At 37.2% G+C, this 19,645-nt stretch overlaps 3 protein-coding genes and 1 pseudogene across 4 annotated transcripts; all 4 read left to right on the top strand.

The window, feature by feature from the left end:
• The first annotated feature begins 1,825 nt into the window (after window positions 1-1,825).
• Window positions 1,826-6,183, top strand: LOC133858444 (uncharacterized). Its single transcript, XM_062293913.1, has 5 exons — window positions 1,826-2,157; window positions 2,821-2,953; window positions 4,419-4,543; window positions 4,707-4,853; window positions 5,794-6,183. The coding sequence occupies exons 1-5, from the start codon at window positions 1,966-1,968 to the stop codon at window positions 5,926-5,928; spliced, it is 732 nt and encodes a 243-aa protein (XP_062149897.1). The 5' UTR covers window positions 1,826-1,965; the 3' UTR covers window positions 5,929-6,183.
• A 427-nt stretch (window positions 6,184-6,610) lies between these two features.
• LOC133869194 (UDP-glycosyltransferase 708G1-like) lies at window positions 6,611-9,297 on the top strand. The gene has a single exon (XM_062306154.1). The coding sequence runs from the start codon at window positions 7,078-7,080 to the stop codon at window positions 8,488-8,490; it is 1,413 nt and encodes a 470-aa protein (XP_062162138.1). The 5' UTR covers window positions 6,611-7,077; the 3' UTR covers window positions 8,491-9,297.
• A 189-nt stretch (window positions 9,298-9,486) lies between these two features.
• Window positions 9,487-11,624, top strand: LOC133869202 (uncharacterized). 2 transcript variants are annotated; one of them, XM_062306168.1, is made up of 5 exons: window positions 9,487-9,825; window positions 10,108-10,197; window positions 10,286-10,382; window positions 10,499-10,652; window positions 11,281-11,624. In XM_062306168.1, the coding sequence occupies exons 1-4, from the start codon at window positions 9,606-9,608 to the stop codon at window positions 10,635-10,637; spliced, it is 546 nt and encodes a 181-aa protein (XP_062162152.1). In that variant the 5' UTR covers window positions 9,487-9,605; the 3' UTR covers window positions 10,638-10,652; window positions 11,281-11,624. The 2 variants fall into 2 exon arrangements, with proteins under 2 accessions (XP_062162152.1, XP_062162148.1); XM_062306164.1 differs by lacking the exon at window positions 11,281-11,624 and having other exon boundaries at window positions 9,490-9,825; window positions 10,499-10,881.
• Window positions 11,625-12,640: 1,016 nt separating this feature from the next.
• LOC133859574 (UDP-glycosyltransferase 708G1-like) lies at window positions 12,641-16,591 on the top strand (annotated as a pseudogene).
• The last annotated feature ends 3,054 nt before the right edge of the window (window positions 16,592-19,645 follow it).

Here is a 19,645-nt window from a genome sequence, read left to right as displayed (position 1 = left end):
AAAATAAGCCATGTCGGCAGGGTTAAAAAAGTAGTAAAGTGATCATATCTCATTATGATTAGTGAGACGCCTAAATTATATTTTACTATCTAATAGTATATATACAATCATGTTATTTATAATTTTAAACAACGTGGTATCATGTATACTGTTAAATATAACAAAATAATTTTTTTTAAAATGTAAAATGGATCTCTCTATTTCTCTTAGGTCATTTAAAAACTTTAAATAATATAACATATGTATATTATTAAGAGTAATGTTATTTAGTTGACTGTTATATGATTCTTATACAATTAAGATGACGTGATAAAGAAAATCAGTTCTTAATTTTATTTATTTATTTTTACTTTTTAAAATTGTTAATTTTCACTATCATATCTTCTTGGGTTAAATACCTTATTGGTATATGTAGTAAGGGTCATGATCAAATGGTTGCTACGGTTTCAAAAAGTATCACAGGAGGTAAATGACGTTAATCTAAATATCCACTTGGTACTTCCGTACAGAATCTATCCTTTGTTTTTTCTTTTTTTTTTAATGGTCATACACGTTACCCCCTTAAAATTGTGACACTTGTCACGGGAGTGGCCGAACCTCCCCAAGGGCAACTTGCAAAATGAGGGTGACTGAAACCATCCTCAAAAGGCCAAAGAAAAAAATAAAATAAAATAAAAATAGAAGAGTTAGCCTTGATGGTGGTTTCGGCCACCCCCATTTTGCAAGTTGGGGTGGCCGAACCCACCCTAAGTGGCCATAGAGGTTGGTTTTAAAAAAAAAGGGTTTAGCTAATTTTTAATTTATTTAATTTCTTTTACTTTATGCATCATATGTGCCATTAAAAGCATATGTATCATTGTGATGCATGACCATTCAGGATGATATTATGATTTGGCTAAAATATATAGTAACTATGATAGATGTCATGATTTTAAGGAGGTGACGTGGATGACCGTAAAAAAAATGGCCGGAACCCAAACAAAAGGACCAAGTAAGTATTTTGATTAATGACAAGTACTACTTGTGATACTTTTTGAAACCGAGGCGACTGTTTGATTATTTCATTTACCATATGTATCAACAAAGTATTTAACACTCTAATTTAAACATTCTTGTAGAGTGAGAAACGAAAATCGAATGGCTCTATACGTCAACTAGGGGTGTACAAGCGGTTATTGACTAAATCGTTAACTATAACCGCCTACGCCTAGGCGGTTAGCGATTATTTTTATTATTATGTTTATAACCGGCGGTTTGAAAACTGCTTTTAATTTGGGCTTTGAGCAGGTGTTTGGGCAAGTTTTAATTTTTTTCAAAAAAATAATAATAATAATAATTTTTTAACCTTTTAGTACAAAATTAACAAATCTAAATACAAACCCAGAATATCTATTAAAAAAAATATACAAATCTAAAACACTACAAATCTAAAACCAAATCATTACCAATCCAAATTCAAATTCAAAACATTACAAATATAAATAACTAAATACAAAACCAAAACATTACAAATCCAAAACCTAAAAATTACAAATCCAAATAACCACATACAAACAAATTATATATATATATATATATACACGCGGTTAGCGGTTGTACATTTTAGTTGTGAACTTGAAGAGTAATTTTAAAAGTATTTTATGTATCACTCAAAAAATGAGGTAACTTTTAAAATCATAATTTAATAATAATTCTTCATAAACTTAACGATAATTTTAAAAAGTAATCTCAATTTTTTATGAACACAAAAATTACACTTAAGGGAATAAACGAGCTCAACTAATCGCGAATTTCTCTGCTCAAGATCAGCTCCTTTACACGGTTACACCCCTTAGTGAGCGTCTCTTACACAAGACTTCTAGCGTTACTCCAACTCGAATGATGAAAATTGAAAAGGATCATTTTCCTCGCACAAAAGGATCTCTAAAACCGTAACCCCAGCGACCCGTTCGCACATCGAGCACAATGGACATGGAGATCGATCACCCGAAAGCAGAGTTTCAGATCAAAGACGATGACCTCTTCATAGCCGCGGAATCCGGCGACGCCTCGACGTTTAAATCTCTCTCTCGGGAGCAGCTCTCCAGAGCTCTCTCTCTGAGGAACGAGGACGGCCGGTCCCTCCTCCACGTGGCCACGTCTTCTGCTCAATCCGAGGTCTGTCCTCTCCTAAAGTTCTCTAGTTCCCTGTTTGGTTGCTGAAGAATTGTTGGAAAATGAAATAGAGAAAAATCAATGCCTGGAGTCCTTTTATCTTTTGGTTTACGCTGGTGTTATTTTAATTTTTCTTTAACAGAAATTGGTCAGTATTGCATGATATGAATCAAACTTATACCAATGTCAAATGAATGAATTAAAATCTGAAATCCAAACTGTAAATTGGTCTGCCTTCCCGAATTGTGTGCTTCTGCCTCTGATTGGTTGCTGGGAAAAAAGAAGGAAAAGGACAGCAAATTTTGTCTGTTTGGTCGCTTTCCGCTGCTATTGATTTTCGAGAAAGGAAGATCTGATTTAAATTGGACCAAATAGTTGGTAAATACGAGATTTGATGTTTCGATATCATCATTTTTTTTTTCCAGCAATGAGGAGCATTGTAGTTCCTCATGGTTCGCTTTTTGCGAGATTAGACCAGTGAATCTATATGCTATGTTGAGATATTGGTATTACGTTGTTGTGGTACTTCAATTTCTGTATTGATTTGGGAAGCACTAGGAGTTGTTAAACCTCCGTAGAAACATTGTTACCGCTTTACTTTTGGTGCTTTGTTATTGGAATTTTGAGTCTGTGAATTTTAAATGTTATGAAACTTGATGGGATCAGGTGTTAAAGATATTGTCGGCAATTGACGAATCAAAAAGCGTGATAAACAGTGCAGATGAAGAAGGGTGGGTGCCTCTTCATTCGGCAGCTAGCATTGGGCATTTGGAGATGGTAGAAATTTTATTAAGCAGAGGTAGGAGTTCATACTTTCTGCCTGATATATTGATTTATTTATTTATTTTTTTGTTGGAATTATTATTCATCTTGTCAATGTTGGAAGTATTTACTTGGTTACAAAAAGAACGCCAAGCTAGTCGCTTTTAGATACAGTTGGAAATCCATGAATTGACCAAAATGAATTGAATTAGAATTCATGAGACTTGGCCAACAAAGGACTAAATCACATCGGATTTGCTCCAATTTAGATTCATTTCAATTTGCTTAAGACACCTTTTACCAAATCCCAGAAATATCTCTATTCTATTTGTACACAACAAATTAATTCCTTTTTATGTCTATTCCAAAAATGACTTGAACTGCAAAACCAATTAAATTTAATTTATCAACAAATTTGAGTTATGAATTCAAATTGTAATTCATTGTACTAAGGGGCGCTTTACGCTTTTAATGAGATTGGCTTATTACTTATCAAAAAAAATTCAAATTGTAATTCATTCATCACAATGAATTTAATTGAATTTGAATTTCGGCCTTGATGATGCATAATTTCACACGGCCAGATTGGACAACCGATACCTGTAAAACAAGGGGAGAACTACTGAAGTGGCGCTGGCATGGGGTTAGCGGCGTGCCTCCGATGGTTAAGTCAGTGATGGGTTCTCAGCATGAGGGACTTAATAGAGAAAAATTGGGTTATGAGAGATGTACCCTTCCTTTGGAGAAGATGGGGTACTTTTATCTAAGTCTCCCTTATGCCTTTTTTAGCTTTTGTGTGAGTGACCCTCTATGTCGATTGGGCCATTATCTTTGGCCGCTAGGCCTATTTTTATCCACGTCAAACCCAATCATTTGTGCGTGTGTTTTTTTTTTTTTTTTCCACTTCCAAATCTTTCTTTTGCATTGAAAAGTTATCTTTATTATGTGGGTTATTACATATATATTTTGGCACTGGTATAGTATACAGTTCTTTTTCCAATTTCTTCTTCGAGTTTAGGCCTTAACTTGGTAAGCTTCTGAACCAACCTAGCATTTGATCGGAGTAAGATATTTGGGGCAGTTTAGGCTTTATAACAGGCTAATGGATACTGTACCACCCGTCAATCCACACGACTGATTGATCAAACATTTTTAGTTTGGTTTATCTGCGAAAATTGGCATGCATACATAATTGTGCCATCAAGCTGCATACCATAAATCTTAAGCAAGCATATGTGCTATTAGCTTCGTAGGGGGACACTATGTTATTTATGATGAATTTATCACTTAATGGGAGCGGATTAGGAGGTAAGCTGTTGTTTAGAATACCCACACTCACACCCAAATTCATGGCAGCAGTAGCAAGATAATATGGCAGCCAACATTTTAGTTAACTCCTTTTCCTGTTTATTACCCCACTCCCTGCATTTTTTAACCTTCCGGCCTGCGTTGTAGAAAACTGCGTATGTAATCTCAAATGCTATCTTTTTTGCACTTAACAGGAGCTGATGTTAATTTGAAAAATAGTGGCGGTCGCACTGCTCTTCACTATGCTGCCAGCAAGGGATGGCTGAAGATTGCTGAAATTCTAATCTCGCAAGGGGCAAAGCTTAATCTGAAGGACAAGGCTTGTAACTTCACACTAGAATTTTTACTTAATATGGCATAACTCTATTTTCCATATATTGCCTTCTTCATGTGCACATTACGTGAAAAAAAAAAATGTTCTTTTTTGAATGCTTGTGCATTTTTTCTTTCAACACCAGTCGTATGACATTCAGTGTCTCCAGGTTGGTTGCACCCCATTGCATCGGGCAGCTAGCACGGGCAACTCGGAATTGTGTGAATTTTTAATTGAGGAAGGAGCAGAGGTTGATGCTGTTGATAATGCTGGTCAGACTTCTCTTATGGATGCAGTTATTTGCCAGAACAAAGAGGTATGCTTGGTCGTAGTTCCTAGAGAAGACCTCTTTGTGATATTCACTTGACAATTATTTTTCAGTAAAATTTATTCCCTTATTAATTTCACGTCTATTGTGTTCTAGACCTACCGTTTCTTCCCCTTCTCTTCTGTGTTCGGACAAACCTTTGTTGAGCCTACTTTAACTATGCTGTGTCTGGGGCCTCGTCATTTTAACAGTATAATTAAGATACAAATTTCTTGATTTTCCTTGCAAAAATCTAAATGGAAAGAAAGATGTTTTTTTTACTAATACAGTTACGATACAGTTTTCTTGATTTTCCTAGAAAAATACGAACTGGAAAGAAAGATGGTGCGGGGTCTGTATTGAGCTTCTTTACAAGCTTTTCCAAGATTGTTTCCAAAATTTATCGCATTAGAATGAAACAGTAATAAATTTCACTGTACCTATTTGTAATGTAAAACATATAATCTAAAAACTCCTCAGTATGTCAAATCTTGCTGGCTTCTCTTACATGTGAATCTTTTAGAAGTATTTTTGTGGTCTTATGCAGTTTGTTTAAAAACTCCTCAGTTGAGTCGGTTGTATATTGCTGGAAGCCTATTGAAACAGGAGGCATTTTGCGTCAGGTGTTAAATCTCTGTTTTCTTTATTATTAGACACGAATCCCCAAGTGTACTAAGAAATTGAGGAACCTTTTCATTTTGTTTATTTGTAGTGTCTTCTAAGGAATAGAAGAGAGTTATGGAATATTCATATTATCAATGCCCTTTTAAAGAGACAATGATAAACTATTCATAATTATCTAATTATAGTATTTTTGTTTGGGGTGTATATTGGATGTCATATGCAAAATAAACTTGTTGAATTACTTATGGTTCTTCTAGATGATTTCCGTTTCAAGTACTAATTTTTTGTTCTAAGAATGATCTGCTGATCTGTGTTTGGTTGACAGGTAGCTCTCCTTTTAGTAAGGCATGGAGCAGATGTAGATGTGGAAGACAAGGAAGGATACACTGTGCTTGGTCGAGCTTTAGATGATTTTAGACCAGTACTAGTTGATGCTGCTAAGGCCATGCTGGAAGGATGAATTTCTTCCTGAATAGCATATTAGGAGAGGGAATTCCAAGGTAAGTGGATGAAGTGTGCTTTTGTGGAAAAATTGTGATGTTCGGATAAATTCCGCTTAAGTCTTGCAAAAAGCACGAAAATTCACTGGACAGCTTACATTTAAACTGTCGTTGAGATTGTATCGAAACAATGAAAGGAACTAGGAATTTTCTTGACTTAATCATAACAGAGACTATGCTGATAGCTATAAACGATTCGGCTGTGCTTGAAGGTATACAGCTCTCTCTCCTCCTCCCGTCAGTATCTCTCTCAAATCTCTTTTTCTTTTTCTTTTTTTCTTTTTTTGCATCTTCAATCATTTTGCTGCAAAACCGAATTTAGTGTGGGTTGCTTTAATTCCAAAATCTGGATGATACTCGTTAAATTTTCTGACGGTATACCATCAAAAACCGTTTATAGGAAATTCCTATAATTTAATCTATTAAACACACCTATTTCGTATTTTTAAGAAATAATTGCAGACAAACAAAGAAAGATTCTTAGTTCGTAATTGACAATGAAAATTAAAAGTTTTCTAATCAAAAAAAAAAAAAAAAAATTCCTAATCGATACTAAAATGGCTGGAATTCATATCAAAACCATGTCAAAGCATGTGATGCGATGTGGTGCACCTGTTGATGACAATACGAGATTTTGGGAATTGTTTTCTAGAAGAGAACAAAGAAAGTGGCGAGTGAGAGAGAGAGAGAGTGTGATGAGAGGAGGAGATACCTCAACATTGTTTTCTCTGCAACCTTAAGCTGGGGCATCATTTTTGCAGAGATGGAATGAAGTGGTGGTGGTGGGCTTTTTTTAACGGCGTCAAGTATAGCTTAAGTACTAAGAGGTTTGAAGTTATCAAAGACTAAGACGTTTACCTCGAAACAATCTAGGCCCTTCATAAATTTACAGAAGATATGCTGAACTTACCAAATTCATGAACCTGCGATATGGAGGTAGGTGCAGCTAACATGTATTTTAGGAACTTTACCTAACTCTGTCGATCAACTACTTAAAGGCCTATGCGAACAGATCAGACAAACTCGTCTTTCTTGTGATCTTGTCCCATTCTGACTTCTCGCATCTAAAGCTTCACCATTGCCAACGCCACCTTGGGCTCCTCTTAACAATGTCGATTTCTGATGCCCTGCAGTCTCATCCTCCCCATGTAGCTCTCCTCCCCAGTGCTGGGATGGGCCATTTGACACCCTTCCTCAGACTTGCTGTACAGCTCGTCCGTCACCATTGCCGTGTCACCCTCATCACCGCCCACCCCACCGTCTCACTCGCCGAGTCTCAGTTCATCTCCCGTTTCTTCTCTGCTTTCCCTCAAGTCTCTCAAGTGCAATTCCATCTCCTCCCTTTGGACCTTTCCTCCGCCAACTCTACCGACCCTTTCTTTCTCGGATTCGAAGCAATGCGTCGCTCGGCTCACCTTCTCTCTCCTCTCCTCGCCTCACTTTCTCCACCTCTCCATGCCTTCATCTATGATGTGAGTTTGATTTCCTCTGTCATTCCAGTTATTGAAGCCCTAAATATCCCTAACTATATCCTCTTCACATCATCAGCCAGAATGTTCTCTTTCTTTTCATACTTCCCCACCTTTACATCCAAATCTAATGACGATCCTGCTGTGTTTGATGATGTTGTTGAAATTCCAGGCCTTATGCCAGTACCCAAATCGTCTATCCCTCCTTTGCTTCTTATCCCGAATAATCTCTTTGCAAAAATATTCAAGGAAGACAGTTATAAAGTAGCAAAATTAACTGGGGTTTTCATCAATACCTTTGAAGGACTTGAAGCAGAGTCACTAGAGGCGCTCAATGGCGGGAAAGTGAGAGAGGGGTTGCCATCTGTGTTTGCGGTTGGACCTTTAGCGGTATGTGAGTTTGAGAGAGTAGAGTGTGGTGATCAGTTGAAGTGGCTCGATGAGCAGCCGGTGGGGTCGGTAGTCTATGTTAGCTTTGGTAGTCGGACAGCCATGTCGAGGGATCAAATAAGAGAGATAGGGAATGGGTTAATCAAAAGTGGGTGTAGATTTTTGTGGGTGGTGAAGGACAAGAAAGTTGACAAAGAGGAAGAAGAGGGTCTGGAGAATGTAGTGGGGCATGAGCTCATGGAGCGTATGAAGGGAAAGGGATTGGTGGTGAAGACTTGGGTGGACCAAGGAGAGATACTGGCTCACAGAGCTGTGGGAGGGTTTGTGAGCCATTGTGGATGGAACTCGGTGGTTGAGGCTGCTTGGCACGGTGTGCCGATTTTAGCCTGGCCGCAGCATGGGGATCAGAAGATTAATGCGGAGGTGGTAGAGAGGAGTGGGCTTGGGATGTGGGTTAGGAGTTGGGGGTGGGGTGAACAGGTTGTGGTAAAGGGGGAAGAGATTGGAGAGAGGATTAGAGAGATGATGGAGAGTAAGTTGTTGAGAAGGGAAGCTGCAGGGGTTAAAGAAGAGGGAAGAAAAGCTCTTAGAGATGGTGGAAGTTGTGGGATAACGTTTATGCGACTTTTTGAAGAGTGGCAGATGAGCAATAGGAGCATTTGATGATACACCAATGATGGTGGAAAATAATTTTTGCACAATTAAAAGTGTACAATTTTTACATAACTAAAATACATCGGCGGGATTCATGCATATGAATTATGCGGATCTCACCGATGTGTCTTAATTATGTAAAAGTTGTGGTTATGCAACTTACACATCCCAATGATGGTCTCTATTGAGAAATGATGCTTTTGGTGGTCGTGAACCAGAGAGACTTGTATCTCCCAACTTTCCCCGACTCCCTCTCTTCATGTCAATGTTTTTTCCAAAATTTTCTCTTCTCCCTTAGCCCAACTCCGACTGCCCCCCTTTTTTGGGTCTGCAACTTAAAGCAAGATTTACCGTGCTCTGCCCACACTCCTATCCTTCGGCACCATTGGCGTCTGCTCAACATACGCTGCTACATCTACTGCCTCTTTTTGGTCCACGAGTAAGAGCGTTGGCTCATCTTTTACTTTTTTTCTGATCTCTAAAGCTGATACTTTCTTTTTGCCTTCGGAGCCCTAGATATGGTTGTCAATCCCATTTTGGTATCCACAAAGCTTTTACTATTGGGTACAGCCCTTATCAGACACCGTGGAGAAGCTTCTCTTCGATGCCTCCGATCCAACTTTCTTCAATGTTAATTTTATTGTTGTGAAGCGTCTTTACGCTTGCGGCAGTTGTTACTGTGTAGGTAGTTCTATTACTACTGCAAACGGCCCTTTATGGTGGCATAAGTTCTCTTAATGATTCAGGTCATATATTTAACTCATTCCCATAATTGTAAGTTTTATAGCACTAATTTATGTTGTTTTGAGGCTTTGAGTTTTTTCTTTTTTTTTTCTTTTTTTTCTTTTTTTTTCCGTGTAATCTCTAATTTTCCCTCCCCCTAAATTGATTTTTCTTTTTTCTTTTTTACAGTTTTATCTTTTGTAACAAGTTTGACAGGAACGGAGGAACTTACAAAAAAAAAAAAAAAAAAAAATTGCAAATCATAAGAAAAAACGTGTAACCAATAAAAGTATGCCATGAGAGCATTCTTACTGTAACTGTATCTCAGCGATTGTTATCTACCGTTTGTTTTTCCCTCCCTATCATCTCCATCTAAGCCAGAGAGTGAGAGAGAAACAACTATGGTTTCCTCTTCACTCTCTCCTCTCTCCCACTCTCTCTCTCAATTTTCTTCCACCATCCTCACCGTCAGTGAGAAACCCACTGACCGTCCAAAGAAAATCCAAATTGGGTGCGGTGTAAAGTCCACAAGTTCTTCGTCTTCGTACCCACCCTGCCGAGTTCTTCGCAGGTCTCTCCCTCTGGCTGCTTCAGTCATTGTTCTTCTCTCGTCAAATCCAGGTATCCGGAAGGTTCAAGAATTGGCTTTATTTCATCTCTCGTTCTAATATCACCTGTAGAAGAACATTGTTTTTTTTTTTTTTTTTGATGAACAATTTAATTTACCAGAAGTTGAGAAGAAAAATAAAGAACCTGAGTTTCCCATATTCATCAATTTCATTTCTCTTATTGTCATTTGCCTATTGGTGGGGATATGCGTTAACAGGGAAAGCAAAAAAGTAAGATTTTGAATCTTTTGGGCGATTCAGGATTTTGAATCAAATCGTTCTTTTGGGTTTGCAGCTAAAGCTGGATTTCTGTCAGGATCCTCTGGAATAGAATCAGTACCGGGTCCTAAGTTACCTGAAATTGACTTTCTCAATCGCTTCAACGGTTTGATACTCGATAATCTCTATTATAATACCAGCATTGAATTCATGGTTGATGTGTCCAATGGCATCGTTCTGCCCTTCTTTTCCAGAAGAAAACCAGAAGAAGTACGCGGAAGCTGATGCAAGATTCAAATCATCTCCCCTGCTCAAAGAATACTTAGAGAAATCCAAGTCGAACAAAGAAAAGTAATTTTTTTTGGTTATGCGTCAATTATCACAGTAGCTCGAGTGTCAAAACAGCTTCAATTGGGCTCTATAAGAATTACTTGTCTAGATTTGAGATATTGTTTGGAAACTTTCAGGAACCGTCGAGAAACCCAGGACAAGTACTGCATACGTGGGGCAGAATGGGGTGTGGGAGATTGTTCAGCAGAGGGAATGTCACCCGAGGACAGAGAGAAGTTCATTTTGATGCTGAAGCAGAAGGCTGGAGTGAAATGAATGAAGCTGCTATAGGTAATGGTTTCTTGGGTTTAGCAATATGGAAAAATCTACCGTCTAAATTTACATTTCAGAACGGTTTCTTTACAACAGGATAGCATATGCATCCTTTTTTCTTTCAATTAATGTTTTGAATGGCCCAAAAAAAAATTATTGTCTTTAATGTAATATGGATGAGACAGGCGTAAATTGTGTCACAGGATGTTTGGTTAGCTAATCAATTGGTATATTTAGTTGGTTCTTAGGCTGCTTGAATGACAATAACTATAACCTATGCGGCTGAACATGCTGTTTCTGATGTGGAAAGCAAAAATTTGCGAATGCTAGATCAACAACTCTTCTATAATAAAGCCTAGAAAAAGACTAGGATTATAGGAAAAATAGAGAAAATTCTCTCTAGTGTTTCTTCCTGATAAAATATGAATAACAATAGACATTAGACAATGGCGGCCTAAACCCGCCTTATTATGTTTAAATAGAACTAAGGTTTGAGACCTATAAACTAAAATGAAAAAAAAAATATCCTTCTCTAAAACAGCCACAATTTCACTCGAGTCAACATCGCGCGATGTTTATGTTTTAAGTTTCATCGCATTCTTGCTCGAGCCAGAATGAAGTGAAACTTTATCTGTGACTCTTGCAGAGTGTTGCTCAAGCAACTATTAGGCGAAGATCGAGTGACAATTCCGCTGCAATCTCGCTCGAGTGAGAGTCAAGCAAAGTTTCTGATACCCGCAAAATCACAGGTCGGTCTTTCTGAAGCTTTCCTCTTTGGCCCAAACTTCTCTACGAAGCCATGTGAAAATTGGTTATCAATTAGTTTCTGAGTGAGACAAGTTTCTGTTCAGAGCCTCATTTGGTATTAGATTCTTTTTGAAGGGTATCTTTCGAAAAGCAAAATTCCAATTCTTAAAGGAACTATGAAACATGCCAAGCTATAGAATTGTAGAACTTTGTTGTTTTTTATGATATTGTGACATTTTCTCATGGTATTAACAATTTAAGATGTGACTAAAAAATACTCAATTTGATTGTTATTCAAAAACTACAAGAAAATAGGGTTTAAAACCTAGCAGTGGTTAGCTACATGTGGTTGAGACCGCCATTATAGGTCCGCCCCTGACGACTTATAGAGACGACCACCACAGCGGGCAGTGGGAATGGTAAGGACTTTTAGTGACGGTTATATAATAGTGGCCAGAATCATTGTTCAGTTGAAGAATTACATCGTAGGATTGGATAACATAGATGTTTGAATATGAAAAATATACCAGAAAAGCGAGACTGCGATAGCGGTCAATAAAATGTTTGTAACTTAAAACTTCAAAATGTATGATCATGATATACTTCTTCAATCTGTGGTGGACTCCTTTCATCTATCCTTATCATTTAACACTTATTAACTTCAAATGAATGTAGTAGCTGATCTTCCACGATATCTGCCGCCCTGCCGCCTTATCTTTCACAACATCCATTTGCGCATATATCTTTTATTTTATTTTTTCAAATTAACCATTAGATCTATTTTCCTACATGTGAATCTTATATATTTAATGGTTGATTTTAAAAAAGTTGTCGGAGTTGTACAAGAGTTATATAGAAGTTGTAAACGTGTCATATATTTATTCTATGGACGTAGATCATTGATCAAACCACGTAAAACTCTCTGCTCTATTTTGTTATTATGCTATTGTCTTTATTTATTTAGTTTTTTATTACCTTCCTAACATTATTACTCCATCATGAATATTTCATTTTCTTTGCACAAGTACACGTGGCTCACTATCACACCTATGACTTAACCAGTTAACCTCACATTGCTGCACCTACTCCCATAATTAATTATCACGTTTTTTCTACACATAAAGATCGAGGACCCGTCGGTGTGCTTTCCTGGACAAGAAATGTCAGTTCTAATTAACTTCAAATGGACGAGATCGTAAGATTGGAGGAAAAATCTATTTATTTTAATATTTTTTACTGGAAGGAATCATATTCTTGTTCATTCATTTTCTTTTTTTAATAGGAGATCGATCTCCATTGAAAATTGTACAGGATTCAAGGCCTGTGTGGACAATTTTCACTCCTATCATCTAATTAAAGCCTCCCTCCATTATCGACACCACCTCCAGAAATAGGATCCACCAAGCATGTCGATTTCGGTAGCCCTTCATCCTCATGTAGCTCTCCTCCCTAGCGCTGGCATGGGCCATCTGACACCCTTCCTTAGACTTGCCGCGCTGCTCGTCCAGCACCACTGCCGCGTCACCCTCATCATCACCCACCCAACCGTCTCACTCGCCGAGTCTCACTTCATCTCCCGCTTACTCTATGAAAGAAAACATAAACAAATGACAAATAAAGATTGTGGAGTAATAAAATAGACAAAGAAATTTTACGTGGTTCGGTCTATGACCTACATTCACAGAGTAAAGCCTTAAGGTTACATTATGCTCTTATTGCTTGAATGATTTACAATACAAATCATCCATATTTACAGGGATATAGAGAGAATACAAAATGGTATGTAAAGAGAATATAATCAAATCATAATTGAATGTATTCAAATCTAATTTGATTATAATCAATTACAATTAATGAGGATTAAATCAAATCCTACAATATATGGAAGTACCGTAATATACGGTATCAATATATTCTGTAACATCCCCTGCAAACTCAAGGTGGAAGATTCTGAAATTTTGTTTGAATTTTTTTTTTTTTTTTTTTTTTTTTTTTTTTTTTTTTTTTTTTTAATGTTGGGTCAGATATAACCCAGTTTGGAGAACATCTTTCTTCTTCTTCTTCTTCATCTTCCTTCTTCTGCTTCTTCTTCGTCTTCCTCCTTCTTCTTCTTCGAGCCAACTGGGGGCTAAATGGGCATGGGCTTAAAATAAGACCACAAATGCCAAAATACAAATAATGGGCCAACTATGGGCCAAATATGAAAGCCAACGATGGGCTAAAATGGACCTGGATTTGAAACAATACCACAGGAGCCAAAAATATGTAGGGCCAATTATGGGCTGAAATGAACATGGGTTGAAACAATACCACATGTCAAATAATATGGGCCAACTATGGGCCAGAGCCAACTATGGGCTAAAATAGGCCTTAGTTTGAAACAAAACCGCAAAGGCCAAATACAAATAATGGGCCAACAAAAGGCAAAAAAACAATTTGGGCAACTTTGGCCTCTTTTAATGATTTTTTTTTCCTTCTTTCTCTCTCTCCCCTTATTTTTTTTTTTCCTTCTCTTTCCTTTTTTTTTTTTTTTTTTCTTCTTTCTCTTCCTTTTCTCGAGAAAATCTCTCTTTTTTTTTTTCGTCTCTCTCGCCGTCCTTTTTTTTTTTTTTTTTTTTTTTTTTTGAAGGAGAAAACCACCGAACCGGTCAGAAAATCACAATGAATCGGTCCTAGAATGCACTGACCCGAACCTAAAAGGCAATGAACCGGTTTGAAAACTGGTAAACCGGACCAATAAGGCATTGAACAGAAAAAATACCTGAACCGAATACAAAATACCAAACAAGAACCAGAATCTCCAGACCCGCACCAGAATCTTTACTGAGAGCTTCTACCGAGGGCTTGTTAGACTGGAGCACTGAGAGATCACGTCTCTCTCTGGGATCAGAACTGCCAGAACCACCAGAGGATGCCGACAAACTCCTTCAAAATTCTAATCGGAATATAGGCCACGCAACAAAGCCACAAACGATCTGAAACAAATTCCACCGGAGAAACGCCGATCGGCTGCCGCATATCCCAGCAGCCACACTCCGTCACAGGTACCCACAAGGACAAAATCGCACAGGCACGTACGGCATGAATCGCATAGAATTGCACAATATTGCACCCACGGATATCGAAAAAAAAAAAAAAAAAAAAAAAAAACTTTTTTTTTTCCGCCGGAGATGTTCCGGTCACCATGGACATCTCCTTTTTTTCTTTTTTCTTTTTTTTTTTTCGTGCGTGAAAATGCAAGAGAAAACCATTTGAAAAATGGTTTGTTTTGTTTCCAAAGGAGACACAGGCAAGCACTGGATTTTTTTATTTTTTATTTTTTGAATAAAAAAGAACAACAATACAAAAAGAAAAGACATATGCGGAAAAGGAGAATTTTTGATTGAACAGCAACATAGAAGACATAAGTGACATGAGTTGGAGGAAAGTTTATCTCCAACTCACGCACACCACTGTTTGACAAAACAAAAGAAAGAAAAGAAAGAGAAACAGAGAATGAAAAGAAAAGAAACAGAGGACATTGATCGAACAGAGGAATGATGAGAAAACTGAAATACAAGAAATTGGAAAAAAAAAAAATAAACAAGAGAAATAAATCACAGGACCATTGGATCAAACACTGGCGTTAGCCTATAGCTCTGATACCATGAAAGAAAGCATAAACAAATGACAAATAAAGATTGCGGAGTAATAAAATAGACAAAGGAATTTTACGTGATTCGGTCTATGACCTACATCCACAGGGTAAAGCCCTAAGGCTACATTATGCTCTTATTGCTTGAATGATTTACAATACAAATCATCTCTATTTATAGGGATATAGAGAGAATACAAAATAGTATGTAAAGAGAATATAATCAAATCAGAATTGAATGTATTCAAATCTGATTTGATTATAATCAATTACAATTAATAAGGATTAAATCAAATCCTACAATATATGGAAAGTACCGTAATATACGGTATCAATATATTCTCTAACACTCTCTGCTTTCCCTCAGTCTCTCAGGTGCAATTCAACCTCCTCTCTTTGGACCCTTCCACTGTCAACTCCACTGACCCATTTTGGCTCCGGTTTGAAGCAATGCGTTATGCGTCGCTCAGCTCACCTTCTTTCTCCTCTCCTCGCCTCACTTTCTCCACCTCTCCATGCCCTCGTCTTTGATGTGAGTTTGATTTCCTCTGTCATTCCAGTTACTGAAACCCAACATATCCCTAGCTAGTAGCTACATCCTCTTCACATCATCAGCCAGAATGTTTTCTTTCTTTTCATACTTCCCCACCTTTGCATCCAAAGCTAGTGACGATTCTGCTAAAATTCCAGGCCTTAACGCCAATACCCAGATCGTCAATCCCTCCCTTGCTTCTGACCTCAAATAGTCTCTTTGCTAACATAATGAAGGAAGACAGTCCTAAAGTTCCAAAATTAAATGGGGTTGTAATCAATACGTTTGACGGACTTGAAGCGGAGTCACTAGGGGCTCTTAATGGCGGAAAAGTAATAGAGGGGTTGCCATCTGTGTTTGCGGTTGGACCATTTGCGCCGTGTGAGTTTGAGAGAGGAGAGCGTGGTGATCAATTGAAGTGGCTCGACGAGCAACTGACGGGGTCGGTGGTCTATGTTAGTTTTGGTAGTCGGACAGCCATGTCGAGGGATCAAATAAGAGAGATAGGTAAAGGGTTAATCAAAAGTGGGTGTAGATTTTTGTGGGTGGTGAAGGACAAGAAAGTTGACAAAGAGGAAGAAGAGGGTCTGGACGAGGTGGTGGGGCGTGAGTTGATGGAGCGCGTGAAGGCGAAGGGATTGGTGGTGAAGACTTGGGTGGACCAAGAAGACATACTGGGTCACAGAGCTGTGGGAGGGTTTGTGAGCCATTGCGGATGGATCTCGGTGGTTGAGGCAGCTTGGCACGGTGTGCCGATTTTAGCCTGGCCGCAGCATGGGGATCAGAAGATTAATGCGGAGGTGGTGGAGAGGAGTGGGCTTGGGATGTGGGTGAGGAGTTGGGAATGGGCTGACCAGGTCGTGCATGGTGAAGGGGGAAGAGATTGGAGAGAGAATTAGAGAGATGATGGGGAGTGAATTGTTGAGAGGGGAAGCTGCACGCATTAGAGAAAAGGCAAGGAAAGCTCTTGGAGATGGTGGAAGTTGTGGGATAAATCTTATGCGACTTTTTGAGCAGTGGAAGATTAGCAATACGAACATTTGATCAAGCTTCCAACAGCTTCCTTCTAGGATTGATTCGCCTTGAGGGATTATGGAGAAACTAGTCATGAGTTAAGCGTTCATGTTATTGCAATTACTTCTCCGTTTCATGTACGTTTGCAGTTATATATCTTCAATAATTGAACGAGTCAAAAGTTTTTCTTTTCACTTGTTACTTATGGTTTGTCTCCCATATATATGGAGTTGTGTGATCCAGCCTTCGAAAATCTGGCAACACTCAAGGCCACAACCGTAACTTCAATAAATTTTGAAAATTCCAACTTAACTTAATTCGCTTGTTCCTAATATGAAAACTGATGAAAACGAGTAATCCTATACGTCGACTCTTATATTACCTTTGTATCATTTTAAAGTTGATATGGCGCCGTCATCTATAACATCATTAACATGCGATGCATAAAATTAAACTCTTTTTGTTAGAAAGACACGTCACATTAACTTCAGAATAATACAAAAGTGATACGAGGGTAATGTATATATAGAATCACTCAATGAAAACGACCTATTTTGATCTTATCTAGACTTTTTATAGCCAAGAAGTTTATAACTGTAAACAAACTACCCAACCTCTTAACTAAAGATATTAACAAACCCCGACCATCTCAACAAGAGATTAAGATAACAGTAACATTAAATATTACACTATTCAAAAAAATAAAAATAAAAAATTTAAAATAACAACGGCCAGATCCAATAGCCAATGGAAGTATATATAAAGAAGGGCCACATCATATTGTGAATAAAGTAAATTCTTATGGGGTTTATGCAAAATATAAATAAAGAAATAAAGAAATAGGACAAAATAACCACACAAAAAAGAAGAAAAAAGAAAAGAAAAAGAAAATCAAATACTTTTACGACCTTTGGTCTACGTCTATGAACGGTGTTGGAGAAAGTTTCAATGACAAAATAACAAATCTCATATGCATCCCATTCCCAGATAACTCTTTCGCACACGCTAACCCAATTTTCCAATTACATGGCAAAAAGGAACACAAAATCGTATTGAAATTCGGTGCATTGCAACAGTATAATAGCTTCTTCTTCTTCTTATTTTTCTTTTATGTTTCTTACAGTTTATTTATAAAGAGAAAGAGAAATGTTATTTCTTCATGTTGGATGAGAATTTGACAAGAATCGAAGAAATAACAGGTCTTATTTATAAATGGTTCAAATTGTGATAACCGATAACACTTAAGAAAGAGAAAGAATGGGTGGCTTGCAGTTTAAGGGATTGCTGTTTGGCCGCCTCAAAAGATGATACAGTTTGGAGGTTACAAGAAGTGATTCGGCCACTCTCAAATCATAATAACCGTTTTTTTTTTTTTTGGGGGGGGGGGAAAAAGGAGAAGGGGAAACTACCCTTGTGTAGGGCTTTTAATCTGGGTTGGCATGTTCGTCAACCTGTTAAGAGTCAATCTTAACACGACCCGTTTAGTTTAAAATATCATATCTGTCAATCATAACATTACCCATTTAAATATGCTAGTCGGTGACACAATACGACCTGTTTGATAAACAAGAAAGTTATTTGAAAACTAACTTAAATAAATAAATGATCCATTTTGACCTAACCCGTATAACCCACTTATTTTACTTTTAGGTCTAGTTTATTTTTTATTTTTTATTTTTTTAAAAAATAGTATACAGGTCACCCATGTGTTAAATGGGTTGATTTGGGATTGACCTGTTTATTAAACAGGTTAATTCAGGTCAATCCAAACCCAATTATACAAAATCCGAATATGCTAATTCCATGTTGGGTTTGTGACGATTTTTAAGAGTTGTGTAAAAAATTGTCAAGTATATTTGACAAAGCTTTATACCTCTTTTTTTAAAAATAAATAAATAAATAAATAAATAGTAAAAGAATTGATTGATGTGATATAAAGGTTAAATGAAAAGTTTAAAATTTTTTGTAAAATAAAAGTGAAGAAACTTGTTTGGTAATACGAAGAATTGAGTTTGATTTTTTTTTTTTTTTTTTTTTTTTTTTTTTTTTTGTAGAGAAATTTGAAAAAGAGAGGGAAAACTTGTTGCCAAACACAGTCGTTAGCCTTGCGGTTGTGGTCAAAGGGATGGTTTAGGTTGTACTGTAAGCCACATATTTTTTATTTTTCCTTTAGAGATATGTTTAGTGTCATTTTCTTATATATCTATTTTGTAAATCTACCATCGAATATATGAAATCCACATATTCTCTCATAGATTTAATGGTGAAATGATCAATTATACGAAGATAAACAAGAGATATGTAAAAAAATAAAACCACTTTTTTTTTTTTTTTAACCTACTATCACAATTTGGCATTTTGATCTTTTTCGGTTAAAATGAACGGAAGGAAATCCAATTAATATTATTTGAAAAGCAAAATTATTCATAAAAATGTAAAAGGATAATTCTACCATCCAAATAAAATTAACTAATGCTCCGTTTGTTTTAGCATAAAATGATTTTTGAAAAGTGATTTCGATATTTTTCGGTGTTTGGTAGGGACGAAAATAATAATCAACCGGAAATGATTTATGTTTGACCAAAAATGCTTTGTAAATTTCGGAAAATGATTTATGTTTTTTAAAAGCGTAAATCATTTTCCAAAGACGTCAAACGCATTCGACCCCTTTTAAACGACACAGTCGACCTTCACGTTAAAGCAGTTGACCATCACCAAAATCTTACCGGTATCGAAATCTGACAACCTCAGGTTAATGTCGTCGGAATTCAGCCATCTTCACTTGAATCTGTTCAGAAAGGTTGGATCCCGGCCGGCCAGATTTGGCCAGAAAATCCCAGCCGGATCCCTGCCGACTGGCCGGGATTTGGCCAGAACGGTCGAATTCCAGCAGTTCTGGCAGTTTCTGGCCAGTATACCGGAGTCCGGCCAACCCAGATTCTGACGATACTGTCTGGATTCCAGCCTTTATCTTAGATTCTGGTTATAGTAACCAGAATTCGGTAAAAGTGGCCGGAATCCTGTCGGTCAGTGACGGGATCTCATCTCCAGTAAATTTTATATTATTTTACATTTATATGTTTT

Source organism: Alnus glutinosa, chromosome 1, assembly GCF_958979055.1.
Source record: "Alnus glutinosa chromosome 1, dhAlnGlut1.1, whole genome shotgun sequence".
Classification (NCBI taxonomy): domain Eukaryota; kingdom Viridiplantae; phylum Streptophyta; class Magnoliopsida; order Fagales; family Betulaceae; genus Alnus; species Alnus glutinosa.
This window is presented reverse-complemented; position numbering and strand designations above follow the sequence as displayed.

Bases quoted from the DNA above. Each gene is read 5' to 3' on its own strand.
- LOC133858444 (XM_062293913.1), top strand. From the start codon at position 1,966: ATGGACATGGAGATCGATCACCCGAAAGCAGAGTTTCAGATCAAAGAC. The intron at 2,954-4,418 runs GTAGGAGTTCAT...TGCACTTAACAG, and splicing joins AGAAATTTTATTAAGCAGAG to GAGCTGATGTTAATTTGAAA. The intron at 4,854-5,793 runs GTATGCTTGGTC...TTTGGTTGACAG, and splicing joins TTATTTGCCAGAACAAAGAG to GTAGCTCTCCTTTTAGTAAG.
- LOC133869194 (XM_062306154.1), top strand. From the start codon at position 7,078: ATGTCGATTTCTGATGCCCTGCAGTCTCATCCTCCCCATGTAGCTCTC.
- LOC133869202 (XM_062306168.1), top strand. From the start codon at position 9,606: ATGGTTTCCTCTTCACTCTCTCCTCTCTCCCACTCTCTCTCTCAATTT. The intron at 9,826-10,107 runs GTATCCGGAAGG...TTGGGTTTGCAG, and splicing joins TCTTCTCTCGTCAAATCCAG to CTAAAGCTGGATTTCTGTCA. The intron at 10,383-10,498 runs GTAATTTTTTTT...GGAAACTTTCAG, and splicing joins TCCAAGTCGAACAAAGAAAA to GAACCGTCGAGAAACCCAGG.